This window comes from Candidozyma auris, chromosome 6 (genome assembly GCF_003013715.1).
Source record: "Candidozyma auris chromosome 6, complete sequence".
Lineage (NCBI taxonomy): Eukaryota > Fungi > Ascomycota > Pichiomycetes > Serinales > Metschnikowiaceae > Candidozyma > Candidozyma auris.
The window spans coordinates 282,965-297,175 of NC_072817.1; the positions used below are offsets into that span (position 1 = coordinate 282,965).

A 14,211-nucleotide genomic window follows, 5' to 3' on the forward strand; every position below is an offset into this window, starting at 1 on the left:
TTTACACTAAGGGCTGGGCCCTCTATAACATAAAACAAGGATGAAACACGGCAAAACCTCACGGTATCACGAGCAAGTAGAACAGGCAATTCTTGAGGCCACCACTTCAAGATGTCGAATTTGCTGTTCGAAGAAGCCTCACGAAAATTTTGTGAAGTACAAGCGAAAAATGTCTACCTCTTGGAGCGTCTACAAACTGCTGATACTCTGTCTACTCCCACCTTTCACGCCGATGTTGAATTATTCACCAACAAGCTCAAGGAAGCTCTTGTGATTTCATGGAGGTTTCATGACTCTGAACGCAACCTCAAGGTTTGTCTGGCGCTCAATCGAGTGATGCTCTGTAATGACGGTATCTACGATGCTGTGAATAGAATTTACAAGCGTATGATGGAAGGTGGCTCGACGCATACTACGGAGGCCGAAAATGAGTTTGCAGCCATAGTGGGGGAGTTCGGTAAGGGCATACTTTCGATGGCTCGGGCTGCTCATGGAGCCAGCAGGAAGCAGGCCAGCATAGAAAGGTACGAGGCCGGCTTGGCGATGATCAAGTTCACCCAGATGATGGACCCGAAGTATGAACGAGATAAGAAACCCATTGGGAAGGATCCATGGGAGAGTCCTTTAAAGAGCGCTTGCGATGTGAGGATCACCACCACCAAAGCAGGTAAACTGCGTCCTAGTGGAAATGCTCCAAGTTCGAATTCTAAGGAGCAAAGGCTGGTGTCGTCAAGCCGCTTCCAGCGTCTCATTAGTCTGGCACCCGTGGCCAAAGAGAATGTCGGTTTGAAGGGACCTGCAGTCCAGATAGAGCAGCTCGAGGCAGCCATAGCATCCCAGCAAAAAGCAATGGCTATTTTTTCCGACCAGCTTGCTGAGTATGCAGAGGGTTGGGATTCTTTTTTAGGTGGCCACGAATTGGACTACGGATACAAGAGGTACATTGAAAAGTGTCGTTGGCAACGAGAGAAGGCGAGCAGGATCTTGGAAATGTTTAGTACAGTACGCATTCGATTGGCGAAGGCGAAACAAGTGGTAGGGATGCTAAGAGAAAGTGACATCGAAGAGATTATTCACTTAGTTTGTGTTCTGGTGTTGATGTTGACTACAGAGTGGAATCAGCACATGGCCAGTGGTAGTACTACGCTGCTGTGGGCAGTCATTGAGCGAGAGTACGGGGCGTCCGTGTTAGCCACTGAAAGGTGTCTTGATGGAGGACAAACCTAGGACTTGTAATTGGAGGTGTGACAGCACCAGACGTGCGAGGGAAGGATGGTCTACTTCATCAGCGTGCAACATCCTCTTACTGAATTTACTTTCCTAGGGGATTCAGTGTTCCGAGCGAGTTCAAGGACTTCGGACAAGACCTAGGGATGGTGGTGCCACCATGTGGAGTCGTCTCCTTTGAAACAATAGAACGACACAAGCAGCCTCCTTGCGATCAGCGAGGCCCACAATGGCACTTCGAAGCAAAGGACTAAAAACATCATTGTCTTCGAGCCTAAGATGTATAGTCCAGCAATTAACCTACCTTCAGTTAACCTCTTCTACATTCAGTCGAAGTTTTATAGTAGTCAACCTCTTGTCGAAGTCCACCTCTTCTCGTGATCTCGCTTGCTGCTTGTGCCGGTCGCATTTTGCAGCCATTTCTGTGGAACTACCGAAAAGCACGAAGAAGCTCTCCAGTGACTATTCCCTCAACCTAAATTTGAAAAAGCAAATTTTTTTTTACATCACCCTCGTTGCAACCCGTAATCATGACCGCAACCGACATTCTTCTTATCCTTCTTCTTTTTCTGCCTCCAGCAAGCAACTTCGATAACCGCCCACTCGCGCCAGCAACTAGCGCCAGCGCCTGTGGCCAGTGGGCCCAGTGTCTTGTGACTCCAGAAAAAAGGTGCCGAGGGGCCATTTTGCAACCGGGCCATAGTCACAAAAGAACTTCCTTTTCAACAACTGCCATGAATTGAGCACCCAAATCCACTCAATTGAACAAAAAGTCGCCTCCGATATTCATTTTATCCATCAATTCCTAAAAACACCCCTTTGTTCCCGTCCCTTCTCCCTTATCGCATCTCTCGCTGAGGGTCCTGCCTGAGACTTGCCACATTTCCCTCGACCCTGTTCTCCCTCGATCTCCCTCGCTCTTTTTCACCTACTCCCTTCCACCTGTTCTTCTTCTCGCCAACCCTTCAACCTCCAACTTTTTGCCATGTCCGCTCCAGAAGAGTCCTTTGATTTCAACAGCGCCCCTGCCAAATCTCAGCCAGCCAAAACTACTCCTTCTTCTTCTTCCTCTGGCTCCTTGTCTCCCTGCTACGTGCTCACTTGGCAGGACCCGGTGCTTACGGGCAAGATCTTCGGTGGCATTGTCGCTGGCCTTATCTTGCTCAAGGTCAATGTCATCAGCCACGTGTTCTACTTGTTGTACCTTGGTCTTTTGGTTTCTGCTGCTGCTGAATACGTGGGCAAGTTGGTCACCGGCCAGGGCTTTGTCACCAAATACACCGCCCATGCTCCCTCCTACTCCAAGATCATCAATGAGTCCGTGTTGCCTGCCGTGGGCAAGTTTGCCACCTGTTTCGAGGCCAAGGTGCAGAGAATTGTGTATGCTCAGGATATCGAGTTGACCTTGAAGGCCGCCGGAGTGTCGTACATATTGTACTTCATCACCTCCTTCTTGAGCTTGTACACTTTGGCCTTCGTTGGCGTTTTGGTCGCCTTCTCCTGGCCTCCTTTCTACATCAGAAACAAGGACCAGATAGACGCCTTGGTGGCCCACTACACCAAGCTCTTGAAGCAGAAGACTAGTGAATTGACTTCCCAGGCCCACAAGTCGGTGGCTCCTCACTTGAACACGTTGGCCAAGAAGACCGGGCCCGTGGGTGACTTCATCTCTTCCAAGTTCCCTACCAGAACAGCAGGCTCGACTGTGAACGCTTCTAAGGACACCTCGTATGCCACCGGCTCCAAGGCCGACCCTGTGGCCGTCGAGAAGCCTCTTGACGGTGCTGGCTCTGCCGCTCCTACTGCCCACGCTACCGGCTCTTCTTTCCCCTCGGTGCCATCTGCCGCTCCAACCGGTGTTGTCGCTGAGGACGTCGAGCCTGCTTCCAACACTGGCGCCGAAAAGGCTACCGCCTTGTAAATAGCGCTATCTGGTGCTTGCTTGCCTGCCTACTTGCCGATCATGTTTTTGTACTGTATTTTTTTTATTATGTGCATGTTGGCTCCTCATTTAGTTTATTTATGACTTGCTGGCGATACCATCCCTCAGCGATGGCATCGCCCTTTAGCAATCACTTGTCCATGTAGATTCAGCGTTATACTCTCAATCACAGTCTTGTGGTGTAGGCAAGCGCTCAAAACACGCCACAAACTTGTCTCCTTTGTTCCTTGCCACTTTCTGTCCCTCCTCAGTTGAGTTATACATCAACTCCACACACTTATCCTGATCTTCCCACTCCTTTGATTTTCTCTCGAACATTGGGTGCTCCTCCAAATGCTTCACCATCCATTCGTGCAAATCCTTAACGTCTGTGATCATGTACACAATGCCCCCTTCTCTCAAGACATAGGCGTACTCTGTTAGAAGGGTATTTGTGATGATCCTGGCCTTGTGCTTTCTTTGCTTGAAGTGTGGGTCTGGGAAACAGAAAAACATCTTCAGCAATTGGCCCTTGTGAAAAAAATTGGGAATGAACTTCATTGCGTTTCCCCTCAACACGGCACAGTTCTGATACTCATTTGTATCCTGATGATTCTCTCTCAATGCTATTATTCTGTCTTCAACGTACTGTGTCACTTGGACTCTGATCTCCATGCCCAAACTCAATACTTCGGGATATTCTTTTGCTAGCGTTATAAGAAGACCACCGTAGCCACAGCCAATGTCGGCGATCTCCACCTGCTTCCTCATCTTCTGGGTCTCCTCATCATAGAAGTGTGGATACAACTTACTCCAGTCCATACTGTCTGGGTCCAGCGGGTACTCCAAGGAGTGGTCCGAAAACGGATTCGAGTGTGCTCGTTGCCTATAAAATCTCTTTCTAGGCATCTCGGCTACGTCGTAGTCCGGCAGGCTCTGGTTGTTGAACTTGACCTGGTTTTTCTGCTTGGCCATCTCTCTCACCTCTTGCTTCTTCTCTCTGTACGCTCTCTTCTTCGATTCTGCCTCTTGCTGCTCTCGTATTAAAGCATTTCTCTCTTTTTCTGATATTTCAGCTTCGTTGGACATATTGGTGAACAAGTTGGTGGTGATATGCTTTTTCAGGAATCCGGCACTTTGTCTGATGAGCATCTCTAACGTAGAGTAGTGCCAGGGAGATATGAAGGGAAAAAAAAAAGAAAAAGGTGATAGAATCCGATATCAGGATGAGTTGCTTCAATGAAGGTTGTTTAAGTTGATTTACTCGAAGTATGTCTATTTTGTATAACTAGTTGCGGCTGCAAAATCTCATTAGTGGAGGCATAGATTTACAATGATGTTACTTTTGTGCTCGCAAGCCAAACTACTGTGAAGTTTATTTACACTTCTAATCACCTTAGTGTCGCCTTGCTTAAAGCCTATTTACAATGCAAGATATTCTACTCCTCCTTCTCTTTCTTCTCCTCGGGATCAATATCCTTCCTTCTCTGGTCCAAGGTCAAGTACAAGTGAGTTCCAGCAGACTCCAATGTCCTCACAAGACCAGCACCACCCAAAATGGTCAATACACCAGCAAGCTGGCCCTGTAACTGCTCCTTCGAAGGTAACAGCTTAAACTGGTCCACCTCGGCCACATTGTAAATGTTCAGCTCAATCCTGGCACCAAGAAGGAAGAGCTTTTCGTTTTGAGCCTTCAAAAGCTTGACCACACTTTCAACTACCGGTGGATTACACTCCTTAATGGTGATGATGGCAGTGGGGCCGCTCAAGAGTGGTGCCAATGGGTGCTTGACATTTTTGTTTTTCAACGTGTTCTTGTGCAAAGCAGGGTCTTCCTCGTGAGCAGACCGAAGGTAGACGTTGTAAAGAGAATTTCTCAAGTATGTCATAGTCACTCCCAACTTTTTCAATTCCGATCTCACCTTGACGGTATCATTTTTCACCAAGTTATTGTGATGCACGTAGAGAACAATTTGATTGTTGTCGTTCAAGTATTTGTAGTAGTCGATCAAAAAGGTTTTTCTCGAAAGTGGATGTTTGGTAGTTTTCCTTTGAAGAAGGGCCTCATTTGGATCCACCTTGGCTTGGGCAGTTGCTTGGAGAAGTCTTGTGGATGTGGACAAGGACTTGTATGCAAAAGGAAGTCTCAGGCACAATGGCGCTGAAAGCTTAGGAATGGCCAGACGAAGGCTCCCCACAAAAGAGAGCGAAGCAAGCCTCATTTGAATCCGATAGTCCTAGTTGAAGATCAAAGGTTTCAGGTATCCTAGATTTTCATCTCACTCTTTTTTAGTGGGGGCACGACTTAGAAGTGGTAGGTGAGACTCTTTTCAAATTTGGTCGGGAGTCAGTTCTTTCTTTTTTTTTTTTTTTTACCCTTTTTCTTTTTTGATTTTTGGTCGAAATTTCCATACTCTCCAGTTTTTTGTGTCAATGGGCGTCTCCATAACTCTCACGTTCTCGGGCACTTTGTGAAATTGGTATAAGCGCTCTCTGCCCGTCCCTCACAGAAAAGCCAAAGAAATATAAACGCTTGAATTTGTCTATGACACAGCTTCATGCAACTGAGTCCCATCAATATTCGCTCTCTACTTGAACTACATCTGTGGGTATAAAATCCCCGGATAATCTTTCTCGTACACTCTATCTACCTGAGTTATGCAGACTCCTCTCAACTCGCTGTCAAAATCATCAATTGCCTAACCCCTCATGATTTAGCTTAAATTCGGGATCAAGCGCCCATACGTTTCATTTTATTTCTTACCGTACTTTTAGTTCTCTATGCCTTGGTCCCGCCGAGAAAGTATACACGAAGAATATCGACTTTGCAATTTCCGACATAGATGCGCATATCAACTACAGCTCATCCCGTCGTGCATTGCAACACCTTCCATGTCTGAGGCGAATTTCAAGGAATTCTTGGGCAGCTTGGTTGACGCTGCTCTGAATGAACCTCAAGTAAAGAAGCGAAAAGGGTCGCCTACAACCAGGGAGGACAACCACAATGAGTCGACCTTTGGATATGCTCAGATCAATAAGCTTGAGCACTGCGGGAGGATGCTCCAAAAGTACATCCACTTGGTTGTCGAAGAGGCTCCCACTCTTGAAGACTTGGATGAGATATCCAAAAAAGCTGAACTAGACGATTTCACCAGGTGTGAGGCCAAGGGCAATAAGCTAGTGAGAATGGTTGCAGCCCTCAAGACCAATTACAAGAAGAAGAAGATACCTATCTTTAATGAAATCTTGGAAGAGAGTATACAGCCGCCCACAGAACGAACTGCGTCGTTGACCCTTGAGACACCCTTGGGAAGCTCTGTTTCTAAGCATGAAGATAATCCCACGCTTTCTTTGACTTTACCCAAAATCGAGGATCCTCAGCTTCAGGCTCGTGTTTTCCAGCATAAGTCAATGTCTGCCAACAAAACATATTTGGACGAGAAAGAGATTGTCAGCCAGCACAATGAGCGTTTGGAGTTCTTGGGTGACTCTGTGCTAAATACAATGGTGACGAAGATATTGTATGAGAGATTTCCTTACGCAAAAGAAGGCCAGCTCTCTCAGATGAGAGCCACGCTTGTTTGTAACAAGACTTTGGCAGAGTTCTCCCAGGCATTCAACTTTCATCGCCTTTTGCGCTGTAATATAGACGAAGAGCATCTTCGTGTTGGCAAACAGAAAGTTTACGCCGATATCTTTGAAGCATATCTTGGTGCTCTCGCTATAGAGCGTGGCTTCGATCTCAAAGAAGTTCAAGACTGGCTTTCAAGCCTCATGGATAAAAAACTCCGCAAAATGGGCAAGGAACTAGAAAAAACCCAGCCTATCAACAGAAACGCTAAGGCTGAGCTCTATGCCATGGTGGGTTCTGCATCCATGCATCCACAATACGTTCCTGTTAATAATGGTAATAATGGTGACGTCAGCGGTGAAAACACAAAGTTTACGGTGCACTGTGTCATGGGGCTGGATATCATGGGTGAAGGTGAGGCGCCTAACTTCCGAGATGCGGGTCTTCGTGCTGCAATGGCTGCTCTCAAAAACAAACCACTCATGGAGAAGTACAGCCGTAAGCGGGCAGAAACTGACCGTTCTATCACTGTGAGCAAGGGATCCTTTAAAGATACCTTCTCTGACTTCCCACTTCTTGCTACAGATTCGATCAAGTCCAATAAGTTTGCAAAGAACGAAGCCTATGCGTACTTCGGCAAAGCAGTGGGCATCGCTCCCACTTATACCACAACGTCAGAAGGTAACCTATACAAGGCAGAATTCAAAGTGAAGGACCACACCATAGCCATAGCTCACGATGTATCTAAGAAAAATGCCGAGCACCGTGCGGCTGTCGTTGTTCTACAGAACAAAGACAAGATTGACGAATTCCTACGATGGTTGGATTGATGCGTTCGAAGTGATCGCATTACTATCTTCGGTCTTCTTGCAGATAATCAAAGGGGGTGGTCTATTTATGAGCTAGTTTATTCAGTTTCTCATTCTATCAAAGATGTTTATAGACACGAAGAGTCAAAGACCTTCGTACATTACGTGCTAGCTTGGGCAAGTTCTCTGTTTGCAACGTCTGTGATTAGCTCTATAATACTCTGTTCATTATCACATACATAAACCAAGTCAGATCCAACTTGAGGACTTTAAATCAGATCTCAAGCTTCCCTCATTTCACTGATATGACCTATCCATTCTCGTTGGAATTGCCTCGACGAGTCTTTGATCGCTATAATTACCATAAACTAATGGCTGCGAAAAAGGCAACTCCACCGCCAATTGCCAACTAGACCATAACTACACCCTGATAGAATATCTGTTCACAATTACAAACATTAACACATCTCTTTCTTCCCCTCCCCATCTACTCCTCAAAAAGCGTTCACCATGAATTTCTATTTGCTCTCAAAAGCTCTGGCCGCCACTTGTGTCACAAGCTCAGCTACAGCAGACGGCCACTTCGTCGATAGTGCCAAACTATTGAAGCATTCACCGATTCTTACTTCCTGCTACTTTGCTAAAGCAAACCTTTCCATAGTCCCCTCCGAAAGGCTGCTCAGCGACACAGACCACCACTGTGTCAAGCATGTTAAATTTCCCTTTATGGAGTCCTCTGGTCGATCGTTCGCCGACTCGAAAGCACGAGTGAATGCCCAACACCACTTGAAAGACTCTGCCTTTTCTTTTATATTTGAATTTGGTTTCATTATTCGTCTCTTCTTTGGGGGTATTCCAATCGATACTCCCCAACGTGTTTCACGCAGTGTTGGAAACACGTTAACCAGGGTACCTCCTAGCAAAAGGAGCCCAAAAGTGCTCTACAATCCTGATTTCGTCCAAAACGAAATTAACTTTACTGCCCATCCCTTCTACGCCCCCTTCTATCGTGTGGATCTCTCATTGATCTCGAGCTTGGCTAAAACTAGGCTAGCCTCAGCCAAGCATTACAAAAAGAGTGTGAAATTTTTTAAAAACCTCGAGAGCTGTTGCCTTTCCCAACCAAAAGCAGCAAGAGTATCTTTTGCACCTAGCCCAGTGAAACAAAATTTCATCACTACTGAGCCGCCAATTCTCGTTCAGTCGCTTCCTTCTTCTACATCTACCAAGAGTGCGCTCAAGAAGTCACCAGGGCCGAGTGCTCTTCCAAGGGTCGAATGGCAAGAGGTCAATTTTGCTGGCTTTTACAAGCTTGTGGACAAAATATTTGCTGTGCTTGAAAATGAAACAGACAGCGCAAGTTTCAACGCCAAATTGAACTCGCTCTATTCAGTGCTCTTGCGAGAGGTAGTACTGAAAGTAAAGGCCAACTACACTGGCTACGGCAACAAGCTTGATCATTTGAGAAGCTCTGTGTTATCCGTACATGGCAATCTTCGAGGCTTACACAACGAGTTGGAGTGTATTAACGATGAATATGAAAGTGGAGAGTCAATTATTTTGAGACTTTGTAGCTTCAAAAAGAGATTGACGCTAGCCAGCAAGCTGTTCAGCAAATCTTCTCTACACTTTGCCATTGCCACCAAGGAGGCCAAGAAGGCTCAAGCTTTATTATTTGAAGACATAGTCAAGTGCCAGAAACTTTGTCACAAGGTCCATTCTTGTCAAGCTGATGTGATCAGCTCCTTGACTTGCAACTCCGATGCACTTCCGGGGGCAATCCGTTTTAGCAAACAGACTTCTTTCATTCATCAGATTAGACCTCAGCCAGTGACAGAAAGGTTTGTGAACTTGTTGGATGATACCAATTTTTCTCTCAATACGACCGAGATGTTGTTGAAGTCGCTCAAAAACGTCTTCGGACAACTTCTGTGGATCGCTACTCTCGCCAATCAAGTCCAGAATCCTCTGCATGTATAAAACCATACGTAATCTTTAATCGAAATAGACGAACAATTCTGATTGTCTCATGTAAGGTAGAGTTGTTCCATCGGGCCTCATGTGGCAGTTTATAAAAACTTTTTTTTCTTTTTTTTTGTTTGAAGGTTGACAATTTGATTGAAGTGCATTCAATATGATCAAAATATAAAGTATTTCTTCAATCGGCTTTAAACATGAGAAAAGGCGTAAACTTTTGCTTCCTTGTACTAGTCTCTTGCATACTACAGCCCCTATTTAGATCTATTCAGATATAAAGACGATTAACCACAGATTAGTGTTGAATTCATGTTACACCACGAGGGGCCCCATTAGACTATTATCTTGACAACTTCATCAGGGGAAACTCACTATTTACAGTCTATTTTCTCATAATAAATAGGCGGTTTGTCACAAAAAGCTTCACGAATTATCTAATTTCGTATTACAACTTTATTAGTCTAACCGCAATGATTATTGGGATTAAATTTGACACTAATACAAATCTGATATATTGTTTCATGCTTCCGTTGCTTCCTATATTCAGGCAACTTGTCCGAGTGGTTAAGGAGAAAGATTAGAAATCTTTTGGGCTTTGCCCGCGCAGGTTCGAGTCCTGCAGTTGTCGAACATTATTTTTTTTTTGCCAATCTGTTGAAGCAAGTCAGGAACTAACTTCTTGTCCCAAAGACATTGCTACACTTCTGTTTACACTAGGGAACCTACCTAAAGTAAAATTTATACATTTACTTTTTGTTTCAATCAACGCCCAAGTCAAAAACCAAGGGATACTCTGTTTATTCACTTGCCATGTTCCTCGCAGGCTGATAACGCGTTCGCAGTGTCCTTGTCATGAAGAGTCGTCACCACTGCGATTGTCTGCCCGACTACAACTGCAGTTCAACGCTATGATCGGATTCACCTCGCGTTGTCTCTCAACTATATATATCTGTAGAATTCCCCTTAAATTCAAAGAAGAAAAAAAGTATAGCCAAAGCGTCTAACATGGAGCTCTCGATGTGGGCCAGCTGCCGAAGTGGAATCCTGGAGTTGGCCCTTGGGACGCTGTTAATTGGCCTTATTTCCTGGCAAACCTGGCCGGAGGCGACGTACGTTTCCACCATTGCTTGCGAGAGAAGCACAAGTGTCGTAAGAGGTCGCTAAGCCAGCGTCTTATGCCCAGATGACCGGTGGTCGGCCCCAGATGGGTCTGATGAAGAAAGTACGGGAAACGCCGATGGATTCGGTAATGGTGTTCACGGGCCGATATCTGAACACGATACAGTGGGTGCCGATCATTTCGGGCGTGACCAGGGAAACCACGTAATAGTCTTCGGAGGACGGCCAGATAAAGCCCATTCTCGGCACACCTCGATCTCAAGATCTGAAAATTCTCGCATCAGTCGGTTGGAGGGACGTCTAATTCGAACTGATGTAGAGAGAGGGTTTCGTGTAGTATCTCAATGGCTTGTCCATCGATCAAAAGGCTGCTGCTACCGTCCAGGTTGGTGACGACGGGCTGAGCAAACTTGAAATCGTGGTCAACAATAATGAGTGCTACACGGGCATCCTGGATTTCGAGGTTGTGTGGTAAGAGCCAATTGCAGCCAGGAACTCTGAAAGTGACAGCAACCATACTGGAGAACGTGGGGGCCGTCACTGAAGAGAGGCTGGTAGGTGCGGATCTCAACAGTCTGGTTAGCTGGAGAGATTGGCAATAAAGCTGAGCCAAAGTCCCAGTAGCCCACGGCGTTGCTAAGAAAATAACGATGAGGGGGACCCTTGGGAGGCTTGCCTGGTACAGCCAGGCATTTATTCCACCACGGTGAGTCTAAAGTGGTGGAATACAGGAAGCACGAGGGATCTGTTTGGACAAGGAGGTACACGATCAGGCGAAGCGGTTCATTTCCGTTAGTACTACGGCTAGCACGTGTTAGCTGTGTTGGTACTTTATTCCCTAGTGTAAACCAGGTACTAGCGGTTTTTAAAGCTATATCATCGACAGACGCGGTCCAGCGTCGAATTTCACTGTTAACGACTCGTCATGGTTCTAACATCGTTTACAATAGTGAATATACTATCGTCGCCGCTAATTAGTGCTAACACAACGGTTGCAAAACGTAAAGTTCATTTCAAAGCATATTTACAAATTCTTATCCTACTCCCACACGATGTGAGCTGAACCTAACTGAAATTCACTGAACATTAATTCTGTTTAGAGAAGAAAAATAGAAATAAAGAATAAAATTGCCGTAATATATCTTAGCGTGCTAGCTTAAGACCCTCTCCGTGTAATGTCTTGTCTCTGGTGCGAAAAATGTATGGGCATCTCATCGCAGCCAAAAAAGTTACTCTGGTGCTTCAACCTTTCAACCAAACTACTAGACACAAAACGCCCGAGATGCAGTTGACGGTCCACCAGGATGACGCTAATATGCTCCTTAGCGAGAAAAACATCCTCTCGGAGCCTGTGTTGGACAAATACAGAACAGCAGGACAAATTGTGCAGACGACCCTCAAGTACTTGATCCAGCTCATCAACGACTCGTACCACTTGGGCAAAACTGAAAGACCATATAGTTTGCAAGAGCTTTGCGTTCTCGGAGACTCGATGACCCTGAAATTGCTCAATAAGTCGTATACGAATACGGACAAAGTCAGAGAGAAAGGTTTGGCCCATCCAGTGACAATAGATGTGAACGAGTATGTGGCCAACGTGTCTCCCGAGTTGGACTTGCAGCAGCATTACACTTTTTCGCCAGGCGACGTGGTAACGATTTCTACAGGTGCCCATATTGACGGGTACACGGCGTTGGTGTCTCACACAGTGGTGATTTACCCTCCGGGCGTGATGATCGACAACCAGTTAAAACCCGAGGGACCACTTTTGGGCCCTAAAGCTGACTCCATGGTGGCATCATATATTGCTACAGAAGCTACCGTTGCTCTTTTGGGGCTTGCATTGACGCCGGAGAAGCTTTCTGTGGTTCCAGGGTTGAATGGTGCATCCAACATCACAGGTGCTCATATTAGAGAACTTGTCGATGGCATTGCCGAGAGTTTTGGATGTGTGGTTGTACCCGGTTCCAAGGTGAGAAGAATCAGAAGGTTTTTGGCGGGCCAGGCTGAAGGTATCGTTGCAGAGAGAGATTTTAAGGGTGTAGTGTGGAGTGAAAGTGACCAAGAAACCAATCTCTTAAAGAAGACCACTAACGACCAGTCGTTGATTGTTCACGACAATAAGGAGGCTGCACACTCTACACAGACTTCCCTGGCCATCCCGTCTGACGAGTTTGTTATTGAGGCTGGCGAAGTGTACAACATAGACATAAGAATGTGTTCGGTCAGAAACCTTGAGAAAGGGTTGGTCACCTTGGAGGATGTGGACGACTACAAAAATGAGATGGCTAGGCAGACAATTCATATCCGTGATTTTGCCATCACTCACCTGTTGAAGTTGAAGTCTGCCAGAAAGCTTCTTAACGCTGTGGACAAAAACTTCTCCGTTTACCCATTCAAGCTTACGTATATGTGCGAGTCCTTCCCCGTTGACCATGAGTCTGGTGACGCTGTGAAGCAGCTAGAGGAAATCAAGAAGGAGATTAAGGTCCACAGATTGGGTCTTAGCGAATTGAGCAACAGATACTTGACCAGAGCCAAACCAGTGCAAAGAGTGAAGCTGATTCCTTTACTGAAGATTCTCACCACAGACAACAAGACGGGTAGACACGGCATTGACGCTACCAAATTGACTCTACCTGGCAGAGAAGTGCCGTTGCCGGCTTTGGGAGTCAGTGCGCTCAAATTGAAGTCTCTTTTGAAGCATGGCTCGATTGCTGATGCTATTTCCAGAGAGTCTACCACCATTGTGTTGAATAACGCCTCATCGAACAATGTTGTGCGTTTGACAGGAGGTAATCAAGCATTCAAGCCCTCGTGGGTTCACTCGCAGTTCCAAGTTGGTGGCCTCATCCAGCCAACCGTGGAGGCCTTGAGCCAGTTGGTGCAAGACAGCAGGTTTGGTATCAAGATTAAGGAGATACAGCCGTACAAGTTGAACGAGGAGGTGTTGCATTTGACCGAGACGATGCAGTTGGACTAGATTGTACTATAGAGACATAATACGACGAGATAAATCAAGGCATTCTGCAGGGGAAAGGAAGCATGTAGTAAGCAAAAATTCAGTAACGATGAAGAAGACTTCGGTCGTGAGTTATACCCGGATCATTGCTTTACCGAGTCCATGAGAGATTGTGGACATCGAGAGAGCACAGCTCCATAGGAAGAGTTGCAAAAAAGTGTTGAGAAAGATGAAGATCCACCAAAAGAAGTCATTTTTAATATCGACAGATTCCCCAACTGCTTTGCTTGTTTGCTGGAACTGAGCAGATCTACGTCTATCAATTGCTGCGAAACTGCACCCTCTGCTATTGCGAACTCGTAAATGGCTGCAAATCAGGAGTGGCCAGTGAAGAAGATTTAAATGCAAAGACGATCGACACTCAGATAGATGAGTACTTTAATAATGCAATCGTTTGGGCGATATCACGTAACATAATTGAACAACTTTTTTTGCAGATATTTGCAGTTTTTCAGTGGGGTTAACACAAATTTCCCTTTAGTTGAATCATGTTCCGCTAGTACCACAGGTCGACTGCAATTGACACGTCAAAGCTAGAGCCGAAGCTAAAATGGCGCTTCTCACT

The 14,211-nt window shown here is 45.8% G+C and overlaps 7 protein-coding genes and 1 non-coding gene across 8 annotated transcripts; 6 read left to right on the plus strand and 2 right to left on the minus strand. All coding sequences in view use genetic code 12, as the record gives it.

Moving 5' to 3' along the window:
• Positions 1-111: 111 nt before the first annotated feature.
• CJI96_0004815 (uncharacterized protein) lies at positions 112-1,227 on the plus strand (the record flags this gene model as incomplete). The annotated part of the gene is made up of 1 exon (XM_029033893.2): positions 112-1,227. One exon carries the CDS (start codon positions 112-114, stop codon positions 1,225-1,227), a length of 1,116 nt encoding a protein of 371 aa, XP_028891456.2.
• Positions 1,228-2,212: 985 nt separating this feature from the next.
• CJI96_0004816 (reticulon family protein) lies at positions 2,213-3,148 on the plus strand (the record flags this gene model as incomplete). The annotated part of the gene is made up of 1 exon (XM_029033894.2): positions 2,213-3,148. One exon carries the CDS (start codon positions 2,213-2,215, stop codon positions 3,146-3,148), a length of 936 nt encoding a protein of 311 aa, XP_028891457.2.
• Positions 3,149-3,331: 183 nt separating this feature from the next.
• On the minus strand, positions 3,332-4,300 carry CJI96_0004817 (tRNA (guanine46-N7)-methyltransferase; the record flags this gene model as incomplete). Its single annotated transcript, XM_029033895.2, has 1 exon — positions 3,332-4,300. The coding sequence occupies one exon, from the start codon at positions 4,298-4,300 to the stop codon at positions 3,332-3,334; it is 969 nt and encodes a 322-aa protein (XP_028891458.2).
• Positions 4,301-4,587: 287 nt separating this feature from the next.
• CJI96_0004818 (mitochondrial 54S ribosomal protein uL10m) lies at positions 4,588-5,370 on the minus strand (the record flags this gene model as incomplete). The annotated part of the gene is made up of 1 exon (XM_029033896.2): positions 4,588-5,370. One exon carries the CDS (start codon positions 5,368-5,370, stop codon positions 4,588-4,590), a length of 783 nt encoding a protein of 260 aa, XP_028891459.2.
• A 670-nt stretch (positions 5,371-6,040) lies between these two features.
• On the plus strand, positions 6,041-7,549 carry CJI96_0004819 (ribonuclease III; the record flags this gene model as incomplete). Its single annotated transcript, XM_029033897.2, has 1 exon — positions 6,041-7,549. The coding sequence occupies one exon, from the start codon at positions 6,041-6,043 to the stop codon at positions 7,547-7,549; it is 1,509 nt and encodes a 502-aa protein (XP_028891460.2).
• Positions 7,550-8,038: 489 nt separating this feature from the next.
• CJI96_0004820 (uncharacterized protein) lies at positions 8,039-9,508 on the plus strand (the record flags this gene model as incomplete). The annotated part of the gene is made up of 1 exon (XM_029033898.2): positions 8,039-9,508. The coding sequence occupies one exon, from the start codon at positions 8,039-8,041 to the stop codon at positions 9,506-9,508; it is 1,470 nt and encodes a 489-aa protein (XP_028891461.2).
• A 543-nt stretch (positions 9,509-10,051) lies between these two features.
• CJI96_0004821 lies at positions 10,052-10,133 on the plus strand. The gene has a single exon. It is a non-coding gene; the product is annotated as a tRNA-Ser (tRNA).
• Positions 10,134-11,906: 1,773 nt separating this feature from the next.
• On the plus strand, positions 11,907-13,607 carry CJI96_0004822 (uncharacterized protein; the record flags this gene model as incomplete). The annotated part of the gene is made up of 1 exon (XM_029033899.1): positions 11,907-13,607. One exon carries the CDS (start codon positions 11,907-11,909, stop codon positions 13,605-13,607), a length of 1,701 nt encoding a protein of 566 aa, XP_028891462.1.
• Between the last annotated feature and the right edge of the window lie 604 nt (positions 13,608-14,211).